The 23,778-nt window shown below is 47.9% G+C and overlaps 2 protein-coding genes across 2 annotated transcripts in view; one reads left to right on the forward strand and one right to left on the reverse strand.

Moving 5' to 3' along the window:
* Nucleotides 1-2,384, reverse strand: part of ZC3H18 (zinc finger CCCH-type containing 18) — a 28,880-nt gene extending 26,496 nt beyond the window's left edge. The window contains exons 1-2 of the mRNA XM_034426609.3: nucleotides 2,187-2,384; nucleotides 610-1,226 (exon numbers count right to left, since the gene is read on the reverse strand). Of these exons, the coding sequence (XP_034282500.2) occupies nucleotides 610-1,212 (603 nt within the window). The 5' untranslated portion in view covers nucleotides 1,213-1,226; nucleotides 2,187-2,384. The remainder of the gene's footprint in view (nucleotides 1-609; nucleotides 1,227-2,186) is intronic.
* Nucleotides 2,385-7,876: 5,492 nt separating this feature from the next.
* Nucleotides 7,877-16,248, forward strand: LOC117671011 (thyrotropin-releasing hormone receptor-like). Its single transcript, XM_034426605.3, has 4 exons — nucleotides 7,877-8,199; nucleotides 10,560-10,967; nucleotides 11,852-12,263; nucleotides 13,040-16,248. The coding sequence occupies exons 2-4, from the start codon at nucleotides 10,585-10,587 to the stop codon at nucleotides 13,448-13,450; spliced, it is 1,206 nt and encodes a 401-aa protein (XP_034282496.1). The 5' UTR covers nucleotides 7,877-8,199; nucleotides 10,560-10,584; the 3' UTR covers nucleotides 13,451-16,248.
* The last annotated feature ends 7,530 nt before the right edge of the window (nucleotides 16,249-23,778 follow it).

Raw genomic sequence — 23,778 nt, forward strand, 5'->3', positions numbered from 1 at the left:
CTGCCATCAGGGGCTGAGCTTGATCAGTAGAGTGATAGAAAATGGTGCCAAGATTCAGCAACTGCTCCCAGGATTCTGAACGCAAATGGCTACGTGCCAAAGAATTAGAGCAGCTTCCCAATTCTTGCAATGGTCATACTGTGGAAAGTTTGGCAGTTGAAACCTATGCATTGGAGGGTGCCTGGTTTGAGAGAATTAACTCCACCCCCAACCTTTGGCTCTGCTTGTTCCGAAGCATTTGAGGTTTATAGCAACTCAAGGGCTTTTCTGAGAAATGAGGTCAATAACATAACACCCCCCCCCCACCCCACCAGCTTTTCATAACCCAAACTGATCAGCAACTTCTTGCACAGAAGCAATGCAAGTCTTTCATTATTATGTTGCTGATTCTTCTGAGTAGTTAAAACATTTATGACGTAAGGAAATGGCTAGATTTGAGTGACCCAGCAATGTTGTGCTTTTGGAATAAGCTGGTGCACGTCTAGATCCCACTTGAGAAAACAGCCCTTTATCGACCTTTCTGTATTGCAAAGGGCTATGGGGACCCGTTTTCTCCCAGGGACACTCTTGGTGGGGAGGAGGGGGAACGCAGAAGGGACCTGAACTTACATCAATCTCGCCATCATCAATTTCTCCATCTTCTTCCTTCTTCTTCTCCTTGGGAGGCTCCTGCCCATCCTTCTCATTGTTGCTTTTGGGGGTAGGCTGTTTTTCATCTCCCAGAGGCTCGTCTCCTTTTTCTTCTTCCTCCTCCTCCTCCTCCTCCCCCACAGCCTTGTCAGCCTCATCGTCTGCAGGAACAGTGCTAGGCTCCTCGGGAACCTCCTCATCATAATCCAGTTCATGCTCATCCAGTTCCCGAATGACCGAGGAGGCTTCATCACCCAGGTCATTTGCCCCCTCTTCCACTTGCTCAACACGCAGGGAGGACTTGAGTGGTTGGCTTTGATCATTATGATCAGAGTCCGGAGACTTGGTTTCACTTAAACGCTCCTCTTCCTCTGAGGGAAGGCCTTCCTCCTCCCCATGGCTCAATGTTCTAGTTGCCCGATCTGCACCTTTTCCCAAAAAGGCACCCTGTCCTTCCTCCCCATCCTGCTCTGAACTACTCCCTTTCAGGATTTCATCATCAGAGGGCTGGTGGTCATCCTCCTCTTCGTCTTTCTCACTGGGAGAGTGGGGGTTTTGCTCAAGTGTTTCAGAAACATCCATTAGGACCCACTAGTCTGGAAGAGAGAAAAGGCTCAGATTAAAAAAAGGACAAAAGTGGATTCATAGCAGTTTCTTAACTACAGATTGTTAAACTGTCACGTCAACTTTTTTAGCTTGCAATGCACTTCACCACCCCATATTTCAATGCTGGCCCACGAAAGTAAAAGAACGTGAATGAGATTCTCAAAGAAGAGCTGTTTTGTAGTATCTAAAGGCCAAAGTAAATCAAAAACATTGACAATTGTTTCCTGACAAGATTTTAACTTTTTAACAGAAACTGTCCATTTCTGATCACAAATGAAGCAATCTATCTATAAATTAAAGTAGCAAGAGGGAGACAGACGCTCCCCTCCTGCAGCCAAGTTAAGAATGCACCCCATCACCCTGTCAACGCAAGCAGAGGACCATAGAATCCATCATCCACTACAGTCCATCCAATGGAATATAGTCCCACAGACCTTGGAAGAGACCACAGTTCCAGCATCGCCCACCCGCTTTCCAGATGGGTCAAAAGGCGGATCCCCCACCCCAGTCTCGTGAGGAGCTCCGCCCCACCGGCCAAGGAGGATGGGAGGCGCAGGCCGAGACCGCAGCCCCCGCCCGGGCAAAGGTGGCCCCTGGGCTGCACCCGGCCCTCCCCGGCCCTCGCCTTCGCGGGATCGGAGCCAGCCCCGAGCCCATCCGGCCTGGCGGGCTGCAGGGGATGGGAGTTGTAGTCCGGCGCCTGCGGAGGCGGTCATCCTGCGGCCCGCGGGTGCCCTCGAGGTCATGGCCAGCGAGACCCAGGGGATGGCTCTGGGGGCGCCGGGGCGTGGAGGCCGCAGCCCGCTCGTTCGCCCGGGGCTCGGGCCTCAGGCAGGGCCTCCCCGGAGGAGCAGCCAAGCGACAGGCAGCGACGCCCCCGGCGCCTCCCCTGAAGGCTCGATGCCGGCCCCGGCACCCCCGGCCCGTAAGCGGGGCCCGCCGCTCCTCACCTGGCCGAGCGGGAGGGGGTCGGGGGAGGGAGCGGGGAAGCGGCTCCGGGAAGCGGCGGGGCGCGCGACAAGGCCTCTACTGGCGGCAGAGCAGGGCGGCCATGGCGTGACGTCATGCACGCGCGACGCCGCCAGCGGCGGCGACGGCCTCCCACCTACTCAGCGCGCCTGCGCCGCCCGGGCAGCGCGAGGCCAACGAGGAGTGGGCGGGGCCGAGCCGCTTCAGGGAAAGTGACAGTCGGCGTGGCCCGCCCCTTACGAGCCCGTCTTAGCCAATCGGGAGACGGAAGGAGGGAGAGCGAGCGGGCGCCTGCGCACTCCGGGCTCGTTTCCCGGTTGCCGGAGAGACTGGCGGGTTCGGCGCCTTGTCGGCTGGGGGGGATGGGCTTTGTAGTCCGCTGGGTGTGTGCGGGTGGGGGGGGCGATGGGTTTACTGGTGCGACGGAGGGTGGCATCCAAGACGTCGTCTGAGCACGTGCAGAGCGCCTGGTTTCCTTCCCGGGCAGGAGTCGAGCCCCCCCCCCCAGCAGCCCCTCCCTCGGGCCTCAGGGAAGCCTCGGCGCCTTCTCCGCTGCAGCTGCTCCGACCGGCCGTGGGACAACGAAGCCCATGCTCCGCAACCCGCCCCTTCCCGGCGAGAGCGGAATCAGCCGTAGCCGCATCGTTGAGACCAGGGGTCCCCCAGCCCGGCAGCTTTAAGGCTTCTGGACTTCAACTCCCAGAATTCCCCAGCCAGCAATGCTGCGCTAAGCTACGCCAGCTACGATGGCTGGAGAATTCTGGGAGTTGAAGTCCACAAGCCTTAAAGCTGCCGGGCTGGGGGACCCCCATGCCGCTTCCCAGGCCCCTCTAAGCGCTGGACAGAGCCAGCCTGCCGCCCCCCAACACTCGGGGCCCTGGACCCAGAACCCGCTGCCCTTGGGATCTGCTCCAGGGCCAGAGCCGGGATCCCCACCCGATCCCTTTAGTGGCCGCAGGCGGACCCCGGCGGAGGCGAGGAATCGGGGCAGCCCCTCCGGCCTCCCTGCTCCGTGCGGGGTTTCCGCCGCGCTCCCGGCCTCCTCCCCACTTGCCCTCCATGGGCCAAGCGGAGCCCTTTCCAGAGGGGTCAAAACGCGGATCCCGTCCCGTTCCCCGCCCCCCCCTCCGCGACCCTGGCCAGAAGGAGGAATCCACGCAGGACCAGCAAGTCCCGCCACCCACATCTGCCTTGGAAAGAGATTTCGAAGGACCCGGAGCTTCATTTCTGATGTCCCTCCCTGAGCTGCTCTGCATAGAAAGGACGCTATTTGCCGGTTATGAAATTGAACAGAAGAGGGAGCTCAGACCCAGCAGAGTTAATGCTCAGAAACCTTCCCTATTCTGGGCTGAAATGTTCGCTGCAGAAAGCCCCATAAAAGAAACATTTATTCTGTGGGGACAGAGGAGACCAGTTGGCCACAGAGATTCCTATGGAAGAAGCATCGGCCATAAAAATTATGGCAGTGGGCCTCGGTGAAGGCATAGGCCAGTCGCTATTCATTCCTAGTCTGCTAGTTTTAGTTCAATTCTTTGTATAAATAACTCAAGGCAGTGTACATACCTAATATTTCTTCCTCTTCCTGTCTTCTTCACAAGAACCCTGTGAGTTAGTGTGGGTTGAGGGGGAAGGAATGGCCCAAAGTCACCTAGCCAGCTTTCATGGCTAAGGCAAGACTAGAACTCACCGCTTCCTGGTGTCTAGCCTGGTGCCTTAACTTCTAGGCCAGGCAGCCGTTTGCTGGCATTTGGCCCTCATTTCTTTAAACACCTTGGGGGATCAAACAAACATCTGGAGGTATGAGGGCAAGATCCCAAACTTTGAATCTGCCACTTAATGGTGTTTGTAATACATTACAAATCCTGTTTTCTGGAAATCGTGCAAGGCATCATTTCTTTAGACAAAATAGAAAACGACAATGCTTAGTTGGAGAAACATGTTTTGGGGTGAACCCCTGGCTTGTGCTTGTTACCCAAATGTGAATCTAATGACTGTCAAAGTACAATGTGGCACTTGATTGATGGTGAATACCTAAGTATTTATAAATGTGAGAACCTTCATTAATATAATATCTATTTTAAGACTGTGATTTTATAGAGACATTCCTAGAAGAAAAACACCATAAACCCAATGAAATTTATTTCAGAATGAGCTTTCTATAACCCTGACCTTTCCCCCAAGTATAAAACGTGTAGGTAACACTTACTTCTGGTTTGCCATTTTTAAAAAGTAGATTTTCTAATTCTTGCAAATCTTCTAAGGCAAGTTCCAGGTTTTTCCCCCTCATCGGAAAAGGATGTACTGTACAACAAGGGAGCAGTGGTATCTTCAAACTGAAGCAACAAATCAAAGATGGCCTGCTGAGAATTATCTGCAGGTCTCCTCACGAAATGAACAGAAGCTGAAATGATCATTTTTTTAAGGGGAAAGAATCCATTATACATTAAAGGAAGAGACCCAACGTTGCTGGGTTTGAGCTGGAGTTCCTGTGGCATTTGTTTCATTGGCCTGAAGTGCAGAACAAGAGCTGGAAGTACGATTAGAATTTCTTTCATGAAATTCATATATAGAGAGTGAACTTCTGCACTGGGTGACAGGGAGATACTTTTGCAGAACCTGAAAAGAATGCTGATAGCGTATCAGTTTTGGAAGACAATACCTCACTGCAATTTTTCACTGCATTCTTTCAATTTTAGCCTTCCAGCTGACAGCAGGAAGGTCACCAGATACAAGATACGAAAATGCTTCTTAATTTAGATACTCCCTCTTTCCCCCCCCCAGTAGATTTATTTGTTAAATTTATTTGCCGCCCACCTTATTTGGAATGTTCAGTTAAGAGATATGGAATAGGCCGAGTCTGGGGAACATGAGACAGCAAAGGAGGGCCGCCTGCCAGCTCCAGATGGTCTTAGTTGCTTTGTTTCAGAGGGATAGTGGGATGCTCATTTTCTTGAGCCAAAACCTGCCCACATCTGGCATAAGGAAAGCACAAAGGTGAATCATTTTCAAATTAGGCAGGCCATCCCTTTCATATATCATTCTTATCCATCCGTCCATCCCTCTTATCAAGTGAGAGAGGGGGAGAGAGATAATTTCACATGATTCCCCTTAGAACCTTCTCCCTAACTCGCTCAGAACTCCTCAGTCATTTTCCATCTTCATTGGGCCAAAAGTCACTCGTGATAATCAGATGGGCAGCATATAGATTTAACAAAATGAACACATAAATACATACATTCTACCTGGGCTGAACCATTTACTAAGAGGGAAGAGGTGAGGACAAAAACTAGCTTCCTAAGACAGAGTTGCAGGATCCTACGGGTAGCAAGTCTCAAGTGGGCATCGTGCCCAGCACTAAGAAGGACATTGCAGAAGTCTGAGGGAAGCAGAAGTTTCCAACATGGGTGGTTGCTGGCCTCTTTCAGCACCTCCCTTCATGGACAGCACCAGAGTTGGCATTCCCTGGCCGCTTTGGTCATTGGGAGATGTCTGCCCCCTGCCTCCCACCTCACATGGACATCTCAACAAGGAAAAAAAGTAAAACCCAATGAAACTCCTTCAACTGTTGCTTCAAAAGCGTGACTTGAAAGTACTCCCTTTGAGGAAGAAGAATTAGAAATTCTGGAATGCTTGGCTCACTGTTAAGAGCAACAAGCCCTACCTAGCATTACATAGAAAGTTATGTATTCTGAATGCACAAAATGAAAGACTGTTGACTTTACCAATAAAGGAGAATATTTGTAGCTCAGGATTGAACTGAGGGGTCTCTGTTTGAAAACAACCAAGCTCGCATTTGAAACCAACTGAGCTTGCAGGGCACCAAGGACTCCTCTGTTGAATTCCCAAGTACTTCAGAACTTTTAACCAAAGGATCGGCATACTTTGGTATCATTAGGAGCAATTTTCTAACAAACCCATCAACAGCCTAGAGATGGACTTTGAGTGGAATGGAATGTGATCTAAAATTATTTTCAGGGCCCACGAAGAGCTTTAAGGGTCTCAAGCTTTAGGTCTTAAAGAATTTCAATGAGCTTTATCAAGTGAAAGTTTAAAAATTTCAAGATAACTTCTTGTGTTTAATATAAACATTTTATATAACGTTAACAGTATTACTTTTCATTTTAAATGATATACACCATTGGCCAAATATTGCCAATAATCATACTGCATCCGTTCCATTCAAATGATTGAGCTCCATTCATTTAAAACCAAGTTAGTATATGTGATCCTCCCTCTGAAAGTACACTCAGAAGTAATAAGTTTTCCATCTATAATTAAATCTCCAGTTCTAGAAAATCTTCTATCTTCCCATTTCTTGAACTGAATAAATTTATCCTCTTGCTTCAGAAGAGAAATGGTAAAAAAAAAAAAAAAAGAATGGACAAGACAGTAAGATCAGGAGGCAAAAGCTGCCACCATATTTTAAAGTAAATTTTAAATATGGATTTGAGATAGTAGATATTAATTTCTTAATGTCAAGGAGGAATTGCATCACCCAAACTGAGAGAGACCTCTGGGCTAACTCAGTCTGGTCCATCAACCAAAATTATTGACACTCAGTTGTTTAAGAAGAGCCAGAGCAAAATAATTCTTGCTCCTCCACTTTATTTACATCATGCGCGTAATAAAAAGTGAATTCACATAAAAAGACTAAGAGTTCACTTCACTCAAAACAAATTCCCAGGCTGATGATCTGACAATCAACGAAAGCTTACGTCAGGCATCCTTGCTGCTTTAATGCTGGGTTCACACACGAGACCTAAAGCAATGTCTGTTGACTAAGCCACAATGGGCTGGGATTCTAAACCAAGTTACAAGCCATATATCATCATTAAATTAAATCTTCTCATTGTTCCTATCACCCATCTCCTCCCACTTATGACTGTACGACTGTAACCTTGTTGCCAGTATCCTTACGATTTATATTGACTGTTTCCCTAACATAACATTGGCATCCTTCAGTCTCAAAAGACTATGGTATCGTGCTCTGGAAAGAGGTCCTAAAATAGCATCTAATGTGACTAAAAAGGCCAATTCGACAGTGGCAATCCCTTCCACACTGAGGGCAGATACATTCTGTCCCAATGTTTCCCCATGACTATCATTAAGTGTTGTACCTTATGATTCTTGATGAATGTATCTTTTCTTTTATGTACACTGAGAGCGTATGCACCAAGACAAATTCCTTGTGTGTCCAATCACATTTGGCCAATAAAGAATTCTATTCTATTAAAAGGCCAGGATGGCTGCATTCAGACATGCTAAACCTAAACCAAATAAGCCCCAGGATGCAGAATCAGTGTTACTAAACCAAGCCAAGCAGACTGCAAACCACATCATGGCTTAATCAAAGGAGTGTACCCTGCTGGCATTCTCTGCTCTTGGTTCCAGTTTGCATATTTTTATATCCTGGGGAGGAAGGTGGGGGTGGGGGACTCCCTAAGGATGATGCTGAATCCCACAAATTTCACCACGGAAGGAAATGGGGCCCCTTTTTATCAGCTTGCAAAATTCATCAGCCCAGAGAAAATTCTGCATGTCAGGATGGATCAAAATCCAGGCATTTCTCCCTTATGACACCCCCTAAAACATCTTCTGTCTAATCAGGCAATGTAGGCATACAAACCCAGCAGCAAAACGCTGGCATTGCTTTGATTTGCTGCCCGCTGTCTGATTGCGCCTCTCCGCAAGTTTGTGTGTGTGTGTGTTGGTTTTTGCAGGCAGTGAGAGGGTCTCTCCGCTTACAGGTTAGTGCCTGTGGAGGGGGCTGGATCAGCTGATGGGCAGCCCCCTGCATCCCTGAGCAGAACCAGCGGCACAGAGGAGCCGGAGGCAGCTGCTGTTAAGAGGGAGCTTTCTGGGCGCTGCTGCTTCTCCCCCAAAGTGGGGGGCGAAGGGGAAGTCATCCTTGTCTTCTCTGAATGGTTCAGAAGGCTCAGAAGAGGATGCATGAGAAAGGCGAGTTCTGCAGAAAAAGTTTGCTGGTGGCAGGAGGTAGGTGTGTGTGTGTTGTGTGTTGTGTTGTGTGTGTGACTGCAAAAGGGGGATATGAAGGCATCGCTTTGCGGAGAGTGTGCGTTTATCATCTTATCTGCCTGCCTCAAAAGACTACAAAGTCCATGACCCACTTTTCTCAACACCCAGCAGATTCCTGAGTTGGATCAGGGTCAAAAAGGTGGCAGGGGGGAAATTCTTGGTCCTTGTTGAGGAGGGGAGGCAAAGAGATTTCAAGGGATCTACCAGATCCCAAAGCAGGGCATCTGTTGGGCAGAATAGCTTGGGGAAAATGGTGAGCCTTGGCCACTTGGAACCCTTGTGGGGACCCTTTCCCCTTCGGAAGCTCCCCTTTCAGACCCCGGACGATTGGCTGCCTCCTCAGCAAGGCTGCTGGCTGAAGAAAGTTTCACTTATTTTTATTTTCAACCCAGCCCAGCCATTTTGCAGGCCCTCTTCGTTAACCCGACTTGCTCCATCAGTTGCCCGCTAAACATCACAGAGCACCGTGGCCATCGTCCTTAACTTGGAGAGCCCTCCGTGGTAGGGAAGGTGAGGGATGGGAAGTGTAGTCACGACTTTAAAGGCTCCAGAAAACTAGGTTGTTCTGCTCTCCCCCTCCCTTCAGGAAGAAAAGGAAAAAAAAAAAAAGGGGGGGGGGAGAAAAGGAGCTTTAGGGAGAGCAGAGCTTTGGGGCAGGATTGCCAAATAGGCTTCATGGGGCTAAAAGGTTTGGCAGTCGCTGCCTGCGCTTCCATCTGCTCCTGCAAACAACAGCTGGATTTATGACTGGAAAGCCCTCAAATGTGAAACGAGGGACATGATCGCTCTTCCTTGATTCCGGCAGTGCTGATGCCTTCCAAAACCTCACCCAGACTAGACACAGGGACGGTCTCTGGCCTCCCCCCATGACATCATTCTGCTGAACCCCTAATTCCCACAGCTCAACCTAATGTCTATGCTTATTAACCCATATAGGGTGGCTGTAGTGTTATCATTTCTCCTTCTTATCTTCTTTACTTCCTTATTTTATTGGGACAATGGTGGTGATGATGATGATGATGGTTCATCATACAGTCAGCCAGATGTTCAGTCTGGGTTTGGCACTTATATTGAGTCCTTCCCATAGACCTGGGATAGGCAGATGTGGACATTTGATGGAGTTACAGATCTCATCTCAGGATGGAAGCTGTTCCAAGTAAAGCTGCCTTTTGTAATTGACCGATGGCGAATTTGTCAATGGTGTTCCAGTGGAGCTCCAGTTGTTATTATTACTGTCTCTGTTGCTTTGCATGGACATTGAGCACCTCTGTACCGGAGACAAATTCCTTGTGTATCTAGTCACACTTGACCAAATAAAGTGTTCAATTCAATTTAATTTAATTCAGTTTAGTTCAGTTCAGTTTGGTTCAGTTCAAAGCATCCCTGGAAGGTACAGTAGGATAAAATCTAAACCAAATAAAAATAATGCCAGGGTAGAATAAAATATTCCAAGAGGAACCCCAAAGATACAGTTACTATTGCCGGGGGCGGGGGCGGGGGCTGTTCTCCCTGCTTTTCTTGAAATGACCAGTCAGTCAGTGGAAGGCCACCCTGGGTTTTCCAGCTGCCTGAAACTTTTGTAGGGGTTTGCACATTGATTTGGGGATGCTGGAAGATAGCATGAAAATGAGGTTTAAGACAGGAGCCTTCCCCCACTTCACATTTCTCTTACACACCCACTCTTTGACACTCACACACAGAGCAAGGAAGGAGGGCGTCTAATAAGAGCTGTCAATGATTGAATGCTTCCAAATTGGTCAATTATCCCACTTTAAATGGATTAATCCAATCATTAGCCAATTACTTTAAATGCTTGAATGCACTGCAAAAAAAGAAAAGGAAAGAAAGAAAAGAAAGAAAAGGCTGAGGAATGTGGATGTGAGCATCTTAGTGGCAAGCTTTCCTTCCCTGCCGAAATAAATTCATGGGAACCTGGAAGATCTGGAAGGACAAAGGGGCCAGGAGGGATATTGGGACCTGTGGCCCCCAGATGTTCCTAGAGTCAGAAGGGAAGAATGTTGGGAATGAATGATTAGCATCATTGGGAGAACTACATGTTTCTCACCTCTGTTTTAGGTGATTTTTTTTACCATTTTTGTTTTAATTTGTTGCTAACATTTGAGAGCATTCTGAAACCAGTTGTGATTGAGGCTAGGTGGATGAGTACATGCAAGGGACGTTGTACTTGTGTGCTCACATCTGCTCAACAGGTCCCTAGGACTTCCCTGTTTAGCCAATGGAGACCTCCAATGGTCTTGATGGGAGAGGAGAGCCCTTGATTCAGGTTTCATCAAACCATTTTTTTTTTATCCTCCCAGGCAGTGTCTTGCTCTAACTTTGGCCATGGAGAACTGCAGCAACAGCAAAGTAGACACCCCAACCAACATCTCCTTGGGGGTTGGTGGTCTCCCATTCAGCATCTTTGAATACAAGACCATATCAGTCTTCCTGGTGCTCGCCATATGTGGAATTGGCATTATTGGAAATGCCATGGTGGTCACTGTAGTTCTGACCACCCGTGACATGAGGACTCCGACCAACTGCTACTTGGTTAGTTTGGCTGTGGCTGATCTGATCGTTCTGGTGGCTGCTGGCCTGCCCAACATCTCTGACAGTCTGGCAGGAACATGGATCTATGGATTTGCTGGGTGCCTTGGCATTACCTACTTTCAGTACCTGGGCATCAATGCATCTTCCTGGTCTATCACAGCTTTCACTGTGGAAAGGTAAGGGTAGACTTCAGTAAATCATCTTGTCCTCTATTCGGCATCCTTCAGATGAGACGGTCCTCAGAATTTCAGCCAGCATGGCTCAAAGCTGGGAGTCTGGGAGTTGTAGACCTAACCAACCAGGAGATTGTCAGGCTGATTGTCTGGAGTGTGTGTGAAGAAGGAGAGAAAACATTCATTGTCCTTCAGACACAAGGAACCCATAGGATAGGATGGACTTATGCAACAGTTACATTGATCTGTTGATTCTTCTAGATCAGGGCTGTCCAACTCCTGGCCCATGGGCCAGATGTGTCATGTGTTGGCCATGCCCACCCGTTTAGTGAAGGTGAAAAAAGTCCCAATACATCACATGACGCTGCCGTGATGACGTGAGTTTGAAACCCCTGTTCTAGATAAATAGTCACTCAATACCTTCTGTTATGGCCTTCAATGGCTCCTAAGACCTTCATTCTCTTAGATCAACCTTCTTCAACTTAGGTTGACTACAACTCCCCGACTTCCTACTCTGAAGAAAGCCTCTGTTCTGCTTGGCAATAGCTTACCTGGGTCTCTGGGAGCTTTTCCATCACCTGTATATGATCCTTCTATCTGGAAATGGTGCAAATTGAAGAAGGGGCCTTCTGAAGGCCAGGTAGAAACTCTCTTCTGAGCTATGAATGATGCTCCCTGAATGTGTTTGTGCAAAGAACTACATAAGAGATAGCATCGTTTGCGAGTTGCCACTCAATGGCCCTTTCTGCACAAGGCAGGAAGTGACCGAAACAAAGAAACCAACATAACGGTTCTTGCTAGACGGAGGTGACTCTTCCTGCTGTGTTCACCTCCTTTCAGGTCACCTCCTTTCTTACAACCCTCTCTCTCCTTCCTCTCTTTCCCAGATATATTGCCATCTGCCACCCAATGAAGGCGCAGACAATGTGCACCGTGTCTCGAGCCAAGCGCATCACTGCATTTGTCTGGATCCTCACCTCGATGTACTGCATGCTCTGGTTCTTCCTGGTGGACGTGGCTGCGAACAACAGCCAGCAGTTGGAGTGTGGCTACAAGGTCTCCCGCAACCTTTACCTGCCCATCTACCTGCTTGACTTCACCCTCTTTTTCATCACCCCTCTCCTGCTCACCACTGTGCTCTATGGCCTCATTGGAAAAGTCCTTCTCCAGAGCCATGCCCTGCACCAACCCCCTGCCCAAGGGGAATGCTGGCGAGAGCGAAGCAACCAGGAGAAAAATGGCACCGAGGTTGGTCCTCGCAGAGCTGGAACCAGAGTGCCTGTCTCTTCCAGGAAACAGGTGGGCAGACATGGTTGAGTTTCCAGGGTCCATTTGGGGCAGCGGGGGGGGGGGGGACATCAGGAAGGTTTGTGATGTTCACCCTGTAAGCCAGAGTTTCTCAACCTTGACAATTTTAAGACATGTGGACTTCAACTCCCAGAATTCCCCAATCAGCCTGGCTGGCTGGAGAATTCTGGGAACTGAAGTCCACACATCTTAAAGCTGCCAAGGTTGAGAACCACTGCACAACTGCAATAAGAGGTAGCACTTGAGAAGGCCATCTCTGTGCAGGGCAGTGGTGAAATCCAAATTTTTTTACTACCGGTTCTGTGGGCATGGCTTGGTGCGTGTGGCAGGGGAAGGATATTGCAAAACCTCCATTCCCACCCCACTCTGGGGCCAGCCAGAGGTGGCATTTGCCGGTTCTCCGAACTGCTCAAAATTTCCGCTACCGGTTCTCCAGAACCTGTCAGAACCTGCTGGATTTCATCCCTAATGCAGGGGGTCCTTTCACCCTCACCATTTGTAGATGTCCATGTAAACATAAATCATCTGTCATTCCTCTTGAGTACAACTGAGTAAGCTGAAGTATTAGCCAATTTCTACTCAGGTCTTCTTGGCACTCTGGGAATAGCCATCGCTGGACAGATGTTACCATGTGCTGTGACCAAAGGCCACATTGCATTGGTCTTAAATTTCAAAGCTTGACATGCCACCTTCCCTGGCCTCAGGGCTAGCCTTTCAAAGCTGTGTCTCATCTCTGAAGCCCTCTGAGCTCCTTCTTTTTCCTCCAGGTCACCAAGATGTTGGCTGTGGTGGTGGCCCTCTTTGCCCTGCTCTGGATGCCCTACAGGACCCTGGTTTTGGTGAACTCCTTCGTGGAGCACCCCTACCTGGACCGCTGGTTTGTCCTCTTCTGCAGGATCTGCATCTACACCAACAGCGCCATCAACCCCATCATCTACAACCTCATGTCCCAGAAGTTCCGTCTGGCCTTCAAGAGGCTTTGCAAGTATAGGGAGGAGGAACTTCAGCGGCAGCGTAGCTTTTACACAGCCTCGGGTGATGACAGCACCAGGAAGGCCGGCCCCATCAGCCAGCAGGCCAGCCACAAAGTGGGGAGGCTGGCTGGGACCCCCAGAGCAGAGGCTGATCAACAAATCCTGAGTCAGAAAGAGAAGGAGATGCAATTTAGCTTGCTTTGAAGGCTCCAAGGTCCTGCCTTTTTATTTTGTCACACCAGAAACTGACTTTGTCTCGCCCAGCACAAGTGGGTGCCTTTGAGGAACTTGCAGGCTTCAATTTTATGGACTTTTTGAACAGGAACCCCCCCCCCAATTTAAGGGACAATTGGGCCAAACCATCCCCTGAGTTTGGCCAAAAGAGGGAAGCTGGGGAAGAACCTTCAGGATCTCTCTTTTTGAGAGCCCACATCAGTTCAGGTGACTCTCCAAAGTCCACCAGCATGGGGGGGAGGGGCACCTTTTTCTGGAAGAAGACTGTGGATTCCTCCAGAACAAGGTAGGAATTTGGAGCGGAGCCTTCTCCAGCCGTACTGGAGCAGCCCCTACTGGTTGGGAGGGCAGGACCTTGGATGCCTTTCAAAGCAGGCCAGGCAGAAGGAGAGATAAAGGCCTCCAGATTTAGCATTCATAGCAGGGAATGATGGGGGGGGGAGTCTTTATCTCCATGCCCTGGTCATGCCCTTCACCGAGGTGCTTTGATGCCCAGTGCAAGAGTCAAGAATGCTGTGCAAGATGGTCTATTTATCTGATACACCAAGCCTTTTATTACCTTTTACTTAACTTCAACTGTTGGGCATTGGTAATGAGCAAAGGTAAGTTTCCATGGCTGGAGTGTTTCCGTAGTCCAACTTCTATGCCCCTCCCCACTTCCTTCTTTCCTTCGGTGAAGATCAAAATGTTGGTCAAAGGACGGACTTCCCTGTGTCCTCATCCATTTCGTTTGAGCAGATGATCTGTGAGCACAAATTGTTAGAATAGCCAGAATAGAATGCTGGGGTTATATGTACGTATTGCATTTCTAAGTGTATTAAAATGTCAGCATGATTTGAGTGCTCTGAGACGATCACCTTCCAAATTAATGTAAAGCAAAGTCTAAAAGGTCCCTGACGCTTCATAAAATTCTAACCTCCAATTCTGCAAAATCAAAACAGAATTAAGCTACCAGACTGGAGCTCTCATTCCTTCAGAAGCCACGATAGGTAAAATCTGTCTCCTGGGCATAATTGGAGAGGGGGGGAAAAGCGACTTATTTTTGCTTCCTCGCCAAAGGGAAAATGCTGCCTTTTCCGGCTGAGTGCTGCTTTTCATCCTCCGGCAAATATGCTTAATTGAAAAGGTAGAAAGCTCTTCCATCTTGCTTATGGTACCATGCCCACAAAGCATGCAAAGTGACTCCCCTTGTGTGTTTTTCTGAAGAAAAAAACTCTGGGTGCCGTTGACGGTTTTGCCTGTCTCAGGCTGATAATCCAATTCCGCACTTGGTTTCGAGTGAAGTCAGGATCACAGTGGCAGCCAAGCCATATTGCAGGAAAAAAATCCACAGAGAGGTGACAAAAAGGAAGTCAAGAAGAAGAAAGGGAAGATTTGTTTTTTTTTAAAGGGAGCTTTTGCAAAATTTCACCCATGTGAGCAAAAGAATCTTTGTGAGAAAGCTTTTCTGGGAATTCTGACGCAAAACGTACTTTTTGAGATATTATTAAAATGGGCTTCCCGTTATATGAATGAGATACATAATTAGTCTGACGCACACATTTTTTCCTACCATTATTTTAACAAGCAGCCTCTCAGCTTCGAGAGGAAATGATCAGCACTTCAATAGAACCATATTTTGTAGCTAACCCAATGCAGGAGCTTCTTCTGAATTAAGGGATGAAAGAATATCTTGTCTTGTGACACTCTAGGAAAATCTCTGGACAGCTTCAGAAGGAGTTCAGAACAATCTTTTTTACTTGGGAAAATTGTGCATCATTCATTTTGGGGAAACCTTTTAAAACTGGCACCCACTGGGAGAGAAATAAGCTCTCCAACTTTGCAGAGAAGGATGGGCTTTGTATCTGTCTCCATGATCAATAAATCAAAAGTGAAGTGGAATATTTTATTTGTTTCCAAATTAATGCCCCATTCAATTAGGAAATGTCCATCAATAAATTAAGTTATCTGGGCCAATTTCGGTGCGTTTAGTTGTTCATTCTAAATTCACTCCTGGTGATCCAAAGGTCCTGATTTGAGAAGCGCAAGAAGTATGACTTTTCTTTCTTTTATTGATTTTGTTTCAGCATCTCCATCTCTCTTTTTTAAATTTGTGCCCATCATAGGAGGTGACTGCTTTCAAATGCTAAACCCCAAAAGGAGGAGTCCAACGGTTCTCCTTAAAACAGGGGTCTCCAAACTTGGCAACTTGCAGACTTCAACTTCCAGAATTCCTCAGCCAGCCTTAGAAAAAAGGATGTGTCTTATTGAACAGGACTCTGTTCCACCAGCAGATGTGATGGCCGTTGGCAAGAGATTTGTTGTAGTTAAGTCAAATCCAAATTTCCTTTTTTAAAAAAATAGCTGGACTCAACCTAGACCAAGGGTGGACTTCAACTCCCAGAATTCCACAAGTCGTAAAGTTGCCATAGTTGCCTGCCCCCCCACCCCCGAGCTAGACTCTGCATCAATGTGAAGAGACACCCATGCCCAGAGTCCGTTCAATCATTAGCATTCCACCGGTGCTCTCATAGTGGCGTTGAATCCACCTATGGATCCTACCTACCCAGATAACCAAATGGGGCTGTGGAGAACTCCAGCAGTGAGCTACCAACAACTCTGCCTAACCTAATCTGACAGCTTTCAGCAGCTGGGACTACATTGCCCATCACTCCCAGTAAGAACAGGAGTGAAAAACAGACCCATCTGGAGGATGCAAAGTTAAGGAAAGCAAATTGCGTATTCCCCTGATGTGGAAGTCAGAAAGGTTGCCTCTGTTGTGATTTCACCCCCCCCTCTTATTCAGTGCTGGGTCTGCCCTGCAAATCTTGTAATAAATGGTAAAAGTGACAGGATTTGATTAATGTCTGCCTTCTTTGGAAAGAGATAGAGCTCTGTTGACCTTCAGCAAAACCTGGAGGTTCATGTGCAGCCTCTCCCTGTGCATACCCGAGATCGGTCACCCTTCTCATCACCCAGCTGCCTCTCTTATTAGACTTTTCTAATTGAATTTAGAATAAACTCACTCATTGCTTGCACAAGAAATAATGGGAAATCTTCAGAGACCCGGCAGCAACTCTGCCATCCCATTCGCTGGCTTAAATTGGGTCCTGGGAGTATTTAAGAGGAAAAATAAAATCGGCCTCACAATAACCGAAAGCTTTTCAGGCAGAGAATAAAAGCTGGATGGTGCCCTTTGCCTGGCTGTTTTTCCAGCAGATCAAATTACAGGAATAATAGCCGGGGCTTAAACCTGCGAATGGCATTCAGGGCTGCTACCTCTGAGTGGCCCAGGCGCTGAGGCTTTGTTCTGCTCCCTTGATAGGGAACCTGTAGAGAAAATCACTGCTTCCATTTTAAAGACAGGAAAGCAAAGGACAATAGAAGGGCAGGTTTTAGTCCCTCAGAACAGCCTTGATGAGACCGGCTCCTGCCTGCTCCTCAAACTAAGGTAAGAAAAAGCAAGCAAGCAGCATTTTCAATCTAAAACTCCAAAGAGAGGAAATGGGATTTAGCCATTTGATTAAATTTTCATTCCAGGAAGACCCCAAGTCTCTCGCTCACAACTGCTTCCTGCAAGTTATTCTTCCTTTCAGAGCAACTGTGGAAAAATCTCAGGACCTCAATGCATCAAATATATTTACAGAACCATTAGCGGGGATATAGAGAAAGGGAGAAAGAAGCAATTCAGGTCCAAGAGAGTTATAAACTGATTTTATGGGAGGTTGAAAACCACTTTGGGAAATATATTGGTGCTCTCAGCATGCCGGGTTAATTCGAGGATGGCAGCCTGCCTGAACATTCAGACTGGGATGCCAGGTAAACATTCCAGGACAAGCCAATCATAAACCTCTTATAGAAAGCTGCCAAGAAAGCTACATGGATGGAATTGAGCAGGAAGGAGGCAACGGTGAGCTTCCACTGGCAAAATCCTGCCCAGAAAACTTCAGGGATTCATCCAGGGTCTCACCAGGAGTCAACACTAATTCGAAGGCATAAAAGCCCCAACAACAACATGGTGTGAGATGGCAAATGAAATAGTCCATATTAAGGGGGGGGGGGAAACAGGGACCAAAGTCAGGCAGTGCTCATAGAAAAAAGAACTAGAGTTAGGTTTTTGTGATGAGGGTGTAAGTGGAAGTCAGTGGAAGATCTTGACAAAATTTGTGGCTGGTGGCTGCAAAAGGCAAAATTCTGGGTTACTGTCCATGGTCCTGAAAGACAAAATGGAGTGGGGGTGGGGAGAAAGAATTTGCATTTTCTGGTCCCAGGTGTTATTGCATTGGGTTATTCTTTTTATTTTTCAAAAAAAAAAAAAAAAAACCCAACCCACCTCTATTTGCTTGGCTGGGTAGCAATAAAGAACTTATTTTTTCTCTGCAAGGCCCATAGTTAAAAAAGAAAAGGGAAAAATAAATGCAGATGCTTTCAAAAGAACGGCAGGTGAGCCCCTGGCAAGATTGCTTTGGAATTCATAAACATTTGGCACAAAGAGCTGAAATTTTCGAAACACAGGGGAGCCAGGATTGAATAATTAGGGATGGAGGCTTAGAATCTTCCCCAGTCCTGGTTCACAGCCTGAGTTAGATCTGTGGAATTACATACTTTGGAACCAGGCCCTGTGACCCCTAACTAGTGGGATGCTTGCAATGCCCTCCCTCCCTCCCTCCTCAAGCTCGGATTGCCCCATGGAGGGCTGCAAGACCCGTGGCATTCATGCCAGGGAGTGAGCCTGCTGCTGCCCACAGATCCCCATTTGCTCTCTGTGCTGCTAAATCTGGTGGCAGAGTCATCCCTTGTGAATCATGCAGATTAATTCAGTGCTGTGGGGAATTCTGGAGCTCTCGGGCCCAGGAGGAAAGCCTCCAGATGAGACAGATACCCTGACAAGGGCCATCTGCAAGACAAACCACCAAGAAAGGCTTTGGGGAGCCAAAGACAGACTGAAGCTGTTGGGGAATCATGTGCAACCCCCCCACTCAGCATCTGAGGCAGCTGGCTTCATTTCAAGGACTTGGGGGGGGACATACATTTAAATCTCATCAGTGGCGATTCCATAAATGGCTTTTTAAAGAGTTTTTGTGGGGGACAGACAGGAACGCAGCCGGGACCAAAGCCATTTCTGGAAGGGTGTTTGCACAGCAGAGCAAAGCCACAACTGGGAAAACCAGCAGGGCGAAGTCTGGAGAGGCCATTCAAGGGCTGAATTAGCCACATCAGCCGCTTGGCTTGTTTGCAGAGAGCGAGAGTGGCTGGGGACGCTGAAATGACCACAGTGGGGAGGGAGGAGCTGCAGGTTAAAATCCAAGTGGAGCAAAACATTTCCCACCCCATTTGCTCCACCTCGGAGGAGGAATTCAATCACAGGTCACGTAGATGTTTGTGGTTTCCTGTTTCAAGAGCCGGACATTCTCAGATTTGGGATTTTTCAAAATGGAAGCCTTGTTTAATCTGTGGGCTTGTCTAGAATGAATAGGTCCAGGTTGATGGACAGCAGCCAGCCTTTGCTGAAGAATAGAGACAGGTGATAGATAGCAATCGCAACAGCACTTACACTTGTATACCGCCTCACTGTGCTTTACAGCCCCCTCTAAGCAGTTTAGAGTCAGCCATTTGTCCCCAACAATCTGGGTCCTCGTTTTACCAACCTCAGAAGGATGGAAGGATAGATAGATAGATAGATAGATAGATAGATAGATAGATAGATAGACAGACAGATGGTGATAATAGATGATATAGACAGATGATTATGATGATAGATGTATGATGATAAGAGAAAGTTGTTGATGATGATAGATGGATGTGTGTGTGTGTGTGTGTGTGTGTGTGAGTGAGAGAGAGAGAGAGAGAGAGAGAGGGAGAGAGAGGGAGAGAGAGAGAGAGAGAGAGAGAGAGAGAGAGAGAGAGAGGGAGAGAGAGAGAGAGAGAGAGAAACCCAGAAGAGAAACATAGGAACAGCCAAGCACCTTCTACAACTGTTGGCTGAAAAACAAGCCAGCCAGGGCTCTCCTCCCTCTCCTCTCATCAAAATAGGAAGGTAAGGAGGTGAGGAAATCCAGGCAGGACAAAAACCAAGAGCTACAAGCAATGGGCTGAATTATTTCCGCCCATAATGGTCTCCTCCAAGTTTGTGCACAATAAATGTCAGTGGGTGTTTGGGAGGCTGAACACCAGAAACCATCAATAAATAGAAGGAACAAGGGCTGTTTGAAGCTGCCCAGCGGCTTTTATGAAGAGCTGGCTATTTTGATCTGGTGGAAAAAGAGGTGGGGGAGGTGGGGGCTGCAGGAGAAATCTTTTTCTGCATGGACCCCAAGAAGCGGGGGGGGGGGGGGGAGAGAAGGGAAAAACAACCCAGATCTCTGCCAGGAAAGCAGGGTGCTTTCATATTTATTTTGGAACAGCTAACTGCAAGCGCATCTAATCGAGTGATTGATATTACAGCCTCTCCAGTTTTCAGGCCAAGCCAAGGACCCCAGCTGGGGGTTGGACTCCAAGGATTCAAAGCCCAGGCGAATTCCCCGTTGATATTTCTCCTGTCCAAAGCCCTTTCCTCACGATCAGATTGCTGAGTCCCGGGTAAGGCTCCGGGGAATTGTATGGCCACAACAGGGTCTCCTGGCAGCTGAGGGTCTTTGCAGGGCAGGGGAGTTGAAGGAGAGACCCACCCACCCCAGTTTAGGTAGGGAGGCATCTCCCCTGGCAGTGGATGAGGACAGAGATAGAGTGCTTGGTCAAGTGGACAAAAGTGGACAAAAAGGAGAGAGGTTCCTGGGGAGAACCGAAGCCTCTTTTTTTCATTGCTCATTTTGGCTCCCCTTTTCTTCAGCTTAAAAATAACAGTGGAAGAGATGTTGCAGCCCTGAAACTCTGTCACGGATGGTGGAATTAGAGACTGCATGACAGAATCTCAGTTGCTCTTTGCTGTTGACAGACAGATTTCATAGGCTGTGCTAAGCTGCCTTTGGCTGGACCCTCCACTGCACTGAAAAAGTTTGTCTTTGAGCTGCCAGTTCATTGCTTAGACTTCATATGCTAAATGTAGAGTATATGAAAAAAATCTAACACTCTTGTCCTTCAAGAATAACCTTGCAGAGAGATGGATGGCAAACAAATTTAATAAATAAAAATAAATAAATAAGGGTTTTAAATAGGCAACAGCTCTTTCAAATTGTAAGCCAAGAGCAATGCTTTCTGCCCTGGGCTGATTCTCGATCCAGAGGTTTCTAGATTTGAACTCTCTGTGGTCTGTACCCCTCAAACTCATTGCATGCTAACCCAGCGCTATTCTCATTTGTCCTTAACTGTCCTGCAAGGATGGCGCCATGACACCAAAAACCTTGCTAAAGAAAGAATCCTCCCCATTTCTAATCTGGATTGGTGGATTGCTTCAAGCCAACAATGTATAAAAAGAAATCTCTTTGACGTGCTTCAATCTTGCAAACAGAATGACTCATTCTAAGCAGCCCCCTCCTGCTGCTTTGTCTGGGAGGGAGGGGGGGTCTTGTGCTCTGACGTTTGGCCAAGGGGCACTTCATATCTTCCACGGATGCAGCACAGCTCTCCAAATTTAAAGTCTTATTTTCCCCAGAAAGGTCAGACCCTCCGAGGTGATGCCGACTCACTGCAGAGAGCAGCAAAGCTAAACCTGAACAATTGCTCTGTGTGGATTGCAGAGCTAATTTAGGGCTAATTTAGCATCGTTCAGGCCCCAGAAGCAACAGATGCTAGAACCAAGCATTGCTTTAGATTTGATCTCCTGAAGGGGCTTCAATATGGTGGGAGCATGAATATAAAATCTGATCAGGAGCTATCCCACAGTTGGTTAGAAGATGGGCAGCTAGAAAAATATTGTACAAGTAAATAAGGCAAGTCTGTCTCTTAAATCAGGAGTCTCCAAACTTGGCAATTTGAAGACTTGTGGACTTCAACTCCCAGAATTCCCCAGCTGGCTGGGGAACTCTGGAACTTGAAGTCCACAAGTATTCAAGTTGCCAAGTTTGGAGACCCTGGCCTTAAAGCAGAACATCCCGCCTGCTGTATATAATTCCCCAAAGCATCGCAGTATTTGACACCTTTTATTGAGTTTTAATCATCAGCTGCCTCGAGTCTCTCCAGTGTAGTGGTCTTGTAGATCCTCATCCTCAGAAGCACTTTTTGGAGACAAAATCCAAAATGTTGCCCAGCCTCCTGAGATATTATGGTGGCAAAACCAGAGCTAGCATTTGATTTTTCTGTTCCTTTAGTCCAACTCTAAAGCAAACCATTACATACCCAACAGTGAATGCAACCTGATTGCCAGCCGAGTGCTCTCCCCATCTCCCCCATGAGCCTCTCTTCAGCCGTTGGACCAAGCTCCACAATTCCGGGCATAGCTCGGCCAATTTCCAAGCTGCCGCTGCCTTCTCCCCTATTCCTGCCCACAATTCTCTTCTGTGCTGCTGTCAGCCACCTGCCAGACAGGCCTGACGTAGCGTGCCAGCCAAGAGACCCTGCGCCAGCCAACTGGAAAGGCAGGCTGCAGAGAGCATACTGCAGAGCCTCAGGAGGCCTGGCACACATCAAAACGCTGCCACTCTCTAGGACAGTTAATGAGTAACAATCAGCTGTAATACAGCATTTGAAAAAGATCAAAGCCATTTGCCCCAGGGCTCCCAATTCCCCAGATTGCAGTGACGGCAGAAAAACTGAAGAATTTGGAGCAGCCGAGGGATCGGATGCAGGAAGACTGGTCTTTGGCCAATCCCCGTGGTTCTCAACCGCAGGGAAGGCTTGTGACTACCACCAGATGTTAGGGAGTTGCAAGGCGATCGACTAAAATATTTCCAAGACCCCGAAAGTGGCCACAGAACCCTCAACTATGCAAAAGACCCGTGTTTTACACTTGTTACCCCTCATAGAAAACAAAATGATTTCGTTCCTGCCCAATTGTATCCTACCTTACCTGCAGTCATCCTACAGGTCAAGCATTCGAAAATTCAGCTTAGCAGAGAGAGAGGTTGTGCCAGGAATGAGTTGGCACCAGCTGGTATCTTTAGAAAGATGTTGGTGCCTCCAGTTGTTTTTAGAAGGCTCCTCGAGTTGGTATAAATTTAGAGGCAGGATTTTAAACAACAGTGCTGTTCACAAAAACAGGCTATTAAGGTTCCCTGGCATGATGGGCAAAACACACGAGAGGATTTCAAAGCGAAGGAGCTTCTAGATGACGGAACGGCTTAATGCCAAGAGGTAAATTTTGCAGTCTTGAGCCCACTTTGCTTCACCTGGCTCAGCTCTTCCTCCTCCTCCTCCATCTCTTCAAGGACTATTTTTGAATAGTTCCCCTCCCGGTCCTTGAAGGACCTTCAGGCCAAAATACAGGCAGGTCCCTCCCCCCCTTTAAAGCCAGCCAAGCTGGTCCTCTCTCGCTATCCCCAAAATGCCTCTTGAGGGCCCCCTCTTCCCTGCATGGGAGACCATTTCTGAGTCCTCGCCCTCTTGTCTGTCTTAAGTCTCTGCTTCCTGGACACCTTGAATCCAGGCAGCTGTGTGGCAATTGGATCTCTATCCTTTATAGGTCTAGGGCATCACTTGTTAAATCTAAGCACCAAACCAAATTCCAGAGCTGCCATTGGGACAGGAAAACGCTCTCCACCTGCCCAGGTATCATTCCAGAGACTCGAGAGCCCAACTTCAGAATGGTTCCCAGATCAAATTCCAGCTCAAAGATGAATCAGTCCTGAGAAATCCCCTCACCAAAACAGCTCCGGGTTTGGGGGGGGGGTCTGCCTGAGCCCCTCCAAGTTCCCAAGCAGCTGTGATGAAGAGCAGGGCTCTGGCGACGTCCAGTGGCCAGAATCATGCCATGCAGGCAGTGGCTGGTAGTTAGTCTCTTCGCATAAGATCTGAGCCACATTTCTCCTCTGCTTTCCTTCCCCAACTTGTTTGCCCCATCAGAGTTCCTGGCCTTTGGGAAAAGCCGTAGCTTGCCGAGTTAGTTCATAACCTGACTTGGCTTCATCAGTTATCCCTTTGGGTCACAGAAGATTCTCTCTTGGGGGGGGGGCTGTTACAAGTTCAACCTTAAAAAAGCAAGCCAGGAAGAAAATTCAACTTGTTTGAGCTGGGATGTTAAAGAAGGCTCCTGCATAGTCCTCGGACGACAAAGGTGACCGATAAGCACGTACTGGAGCCATAACACCAAGCATGTCACTAGAAGGCAAAACCATAAAACTATCTCATTTAATTTGGCCACCATGTCATCTGGGGGAATTCGCTCAAAGGAAAGGAGGAGGTCAAAGAACCCGGTAGCTGGACACCATCAAAGCCGACACCAGCCA

Source organism: Pantherophis guttatus, chromosome 11, assembly GCF_059756535.1.
Source record: "Pantherophis guttatus breed Tessera chromosome 11, ASM5975653v1, whole genome shotgun sequence".
NCBI lineage: Eukaryota > Metazoa > Chordata > Lepidosauria > Squamata > Colubridae > Pantherophis > Pantherophis guttatus.

Excerpts from the sequence above, each read along its gene's own strand:
- LOC117671011 (XM_034426605.3), top strand. The coding sequence starts at position 10,585 with ATGGAGAACTGCAGCAACAGCAAAGTAGACACCCCAACCAACATCTCC. Across the intron at positions 10,968-11,851 it reads ACAGCTTTCACTGTGGAAAG|ATATATTGCCATCTGCCACC; the intron begins GTAAGGGTAGAC and ends TCTCTTTCCCAG. Across the intron at positions 12,264-13,039 it reads CTGTCTCTTCCAGGAAACAG|GTCACCAAGATGTTGGCTGT; the intron begins GTGGGCAGACAT and ends TTTTTCCTCCAG.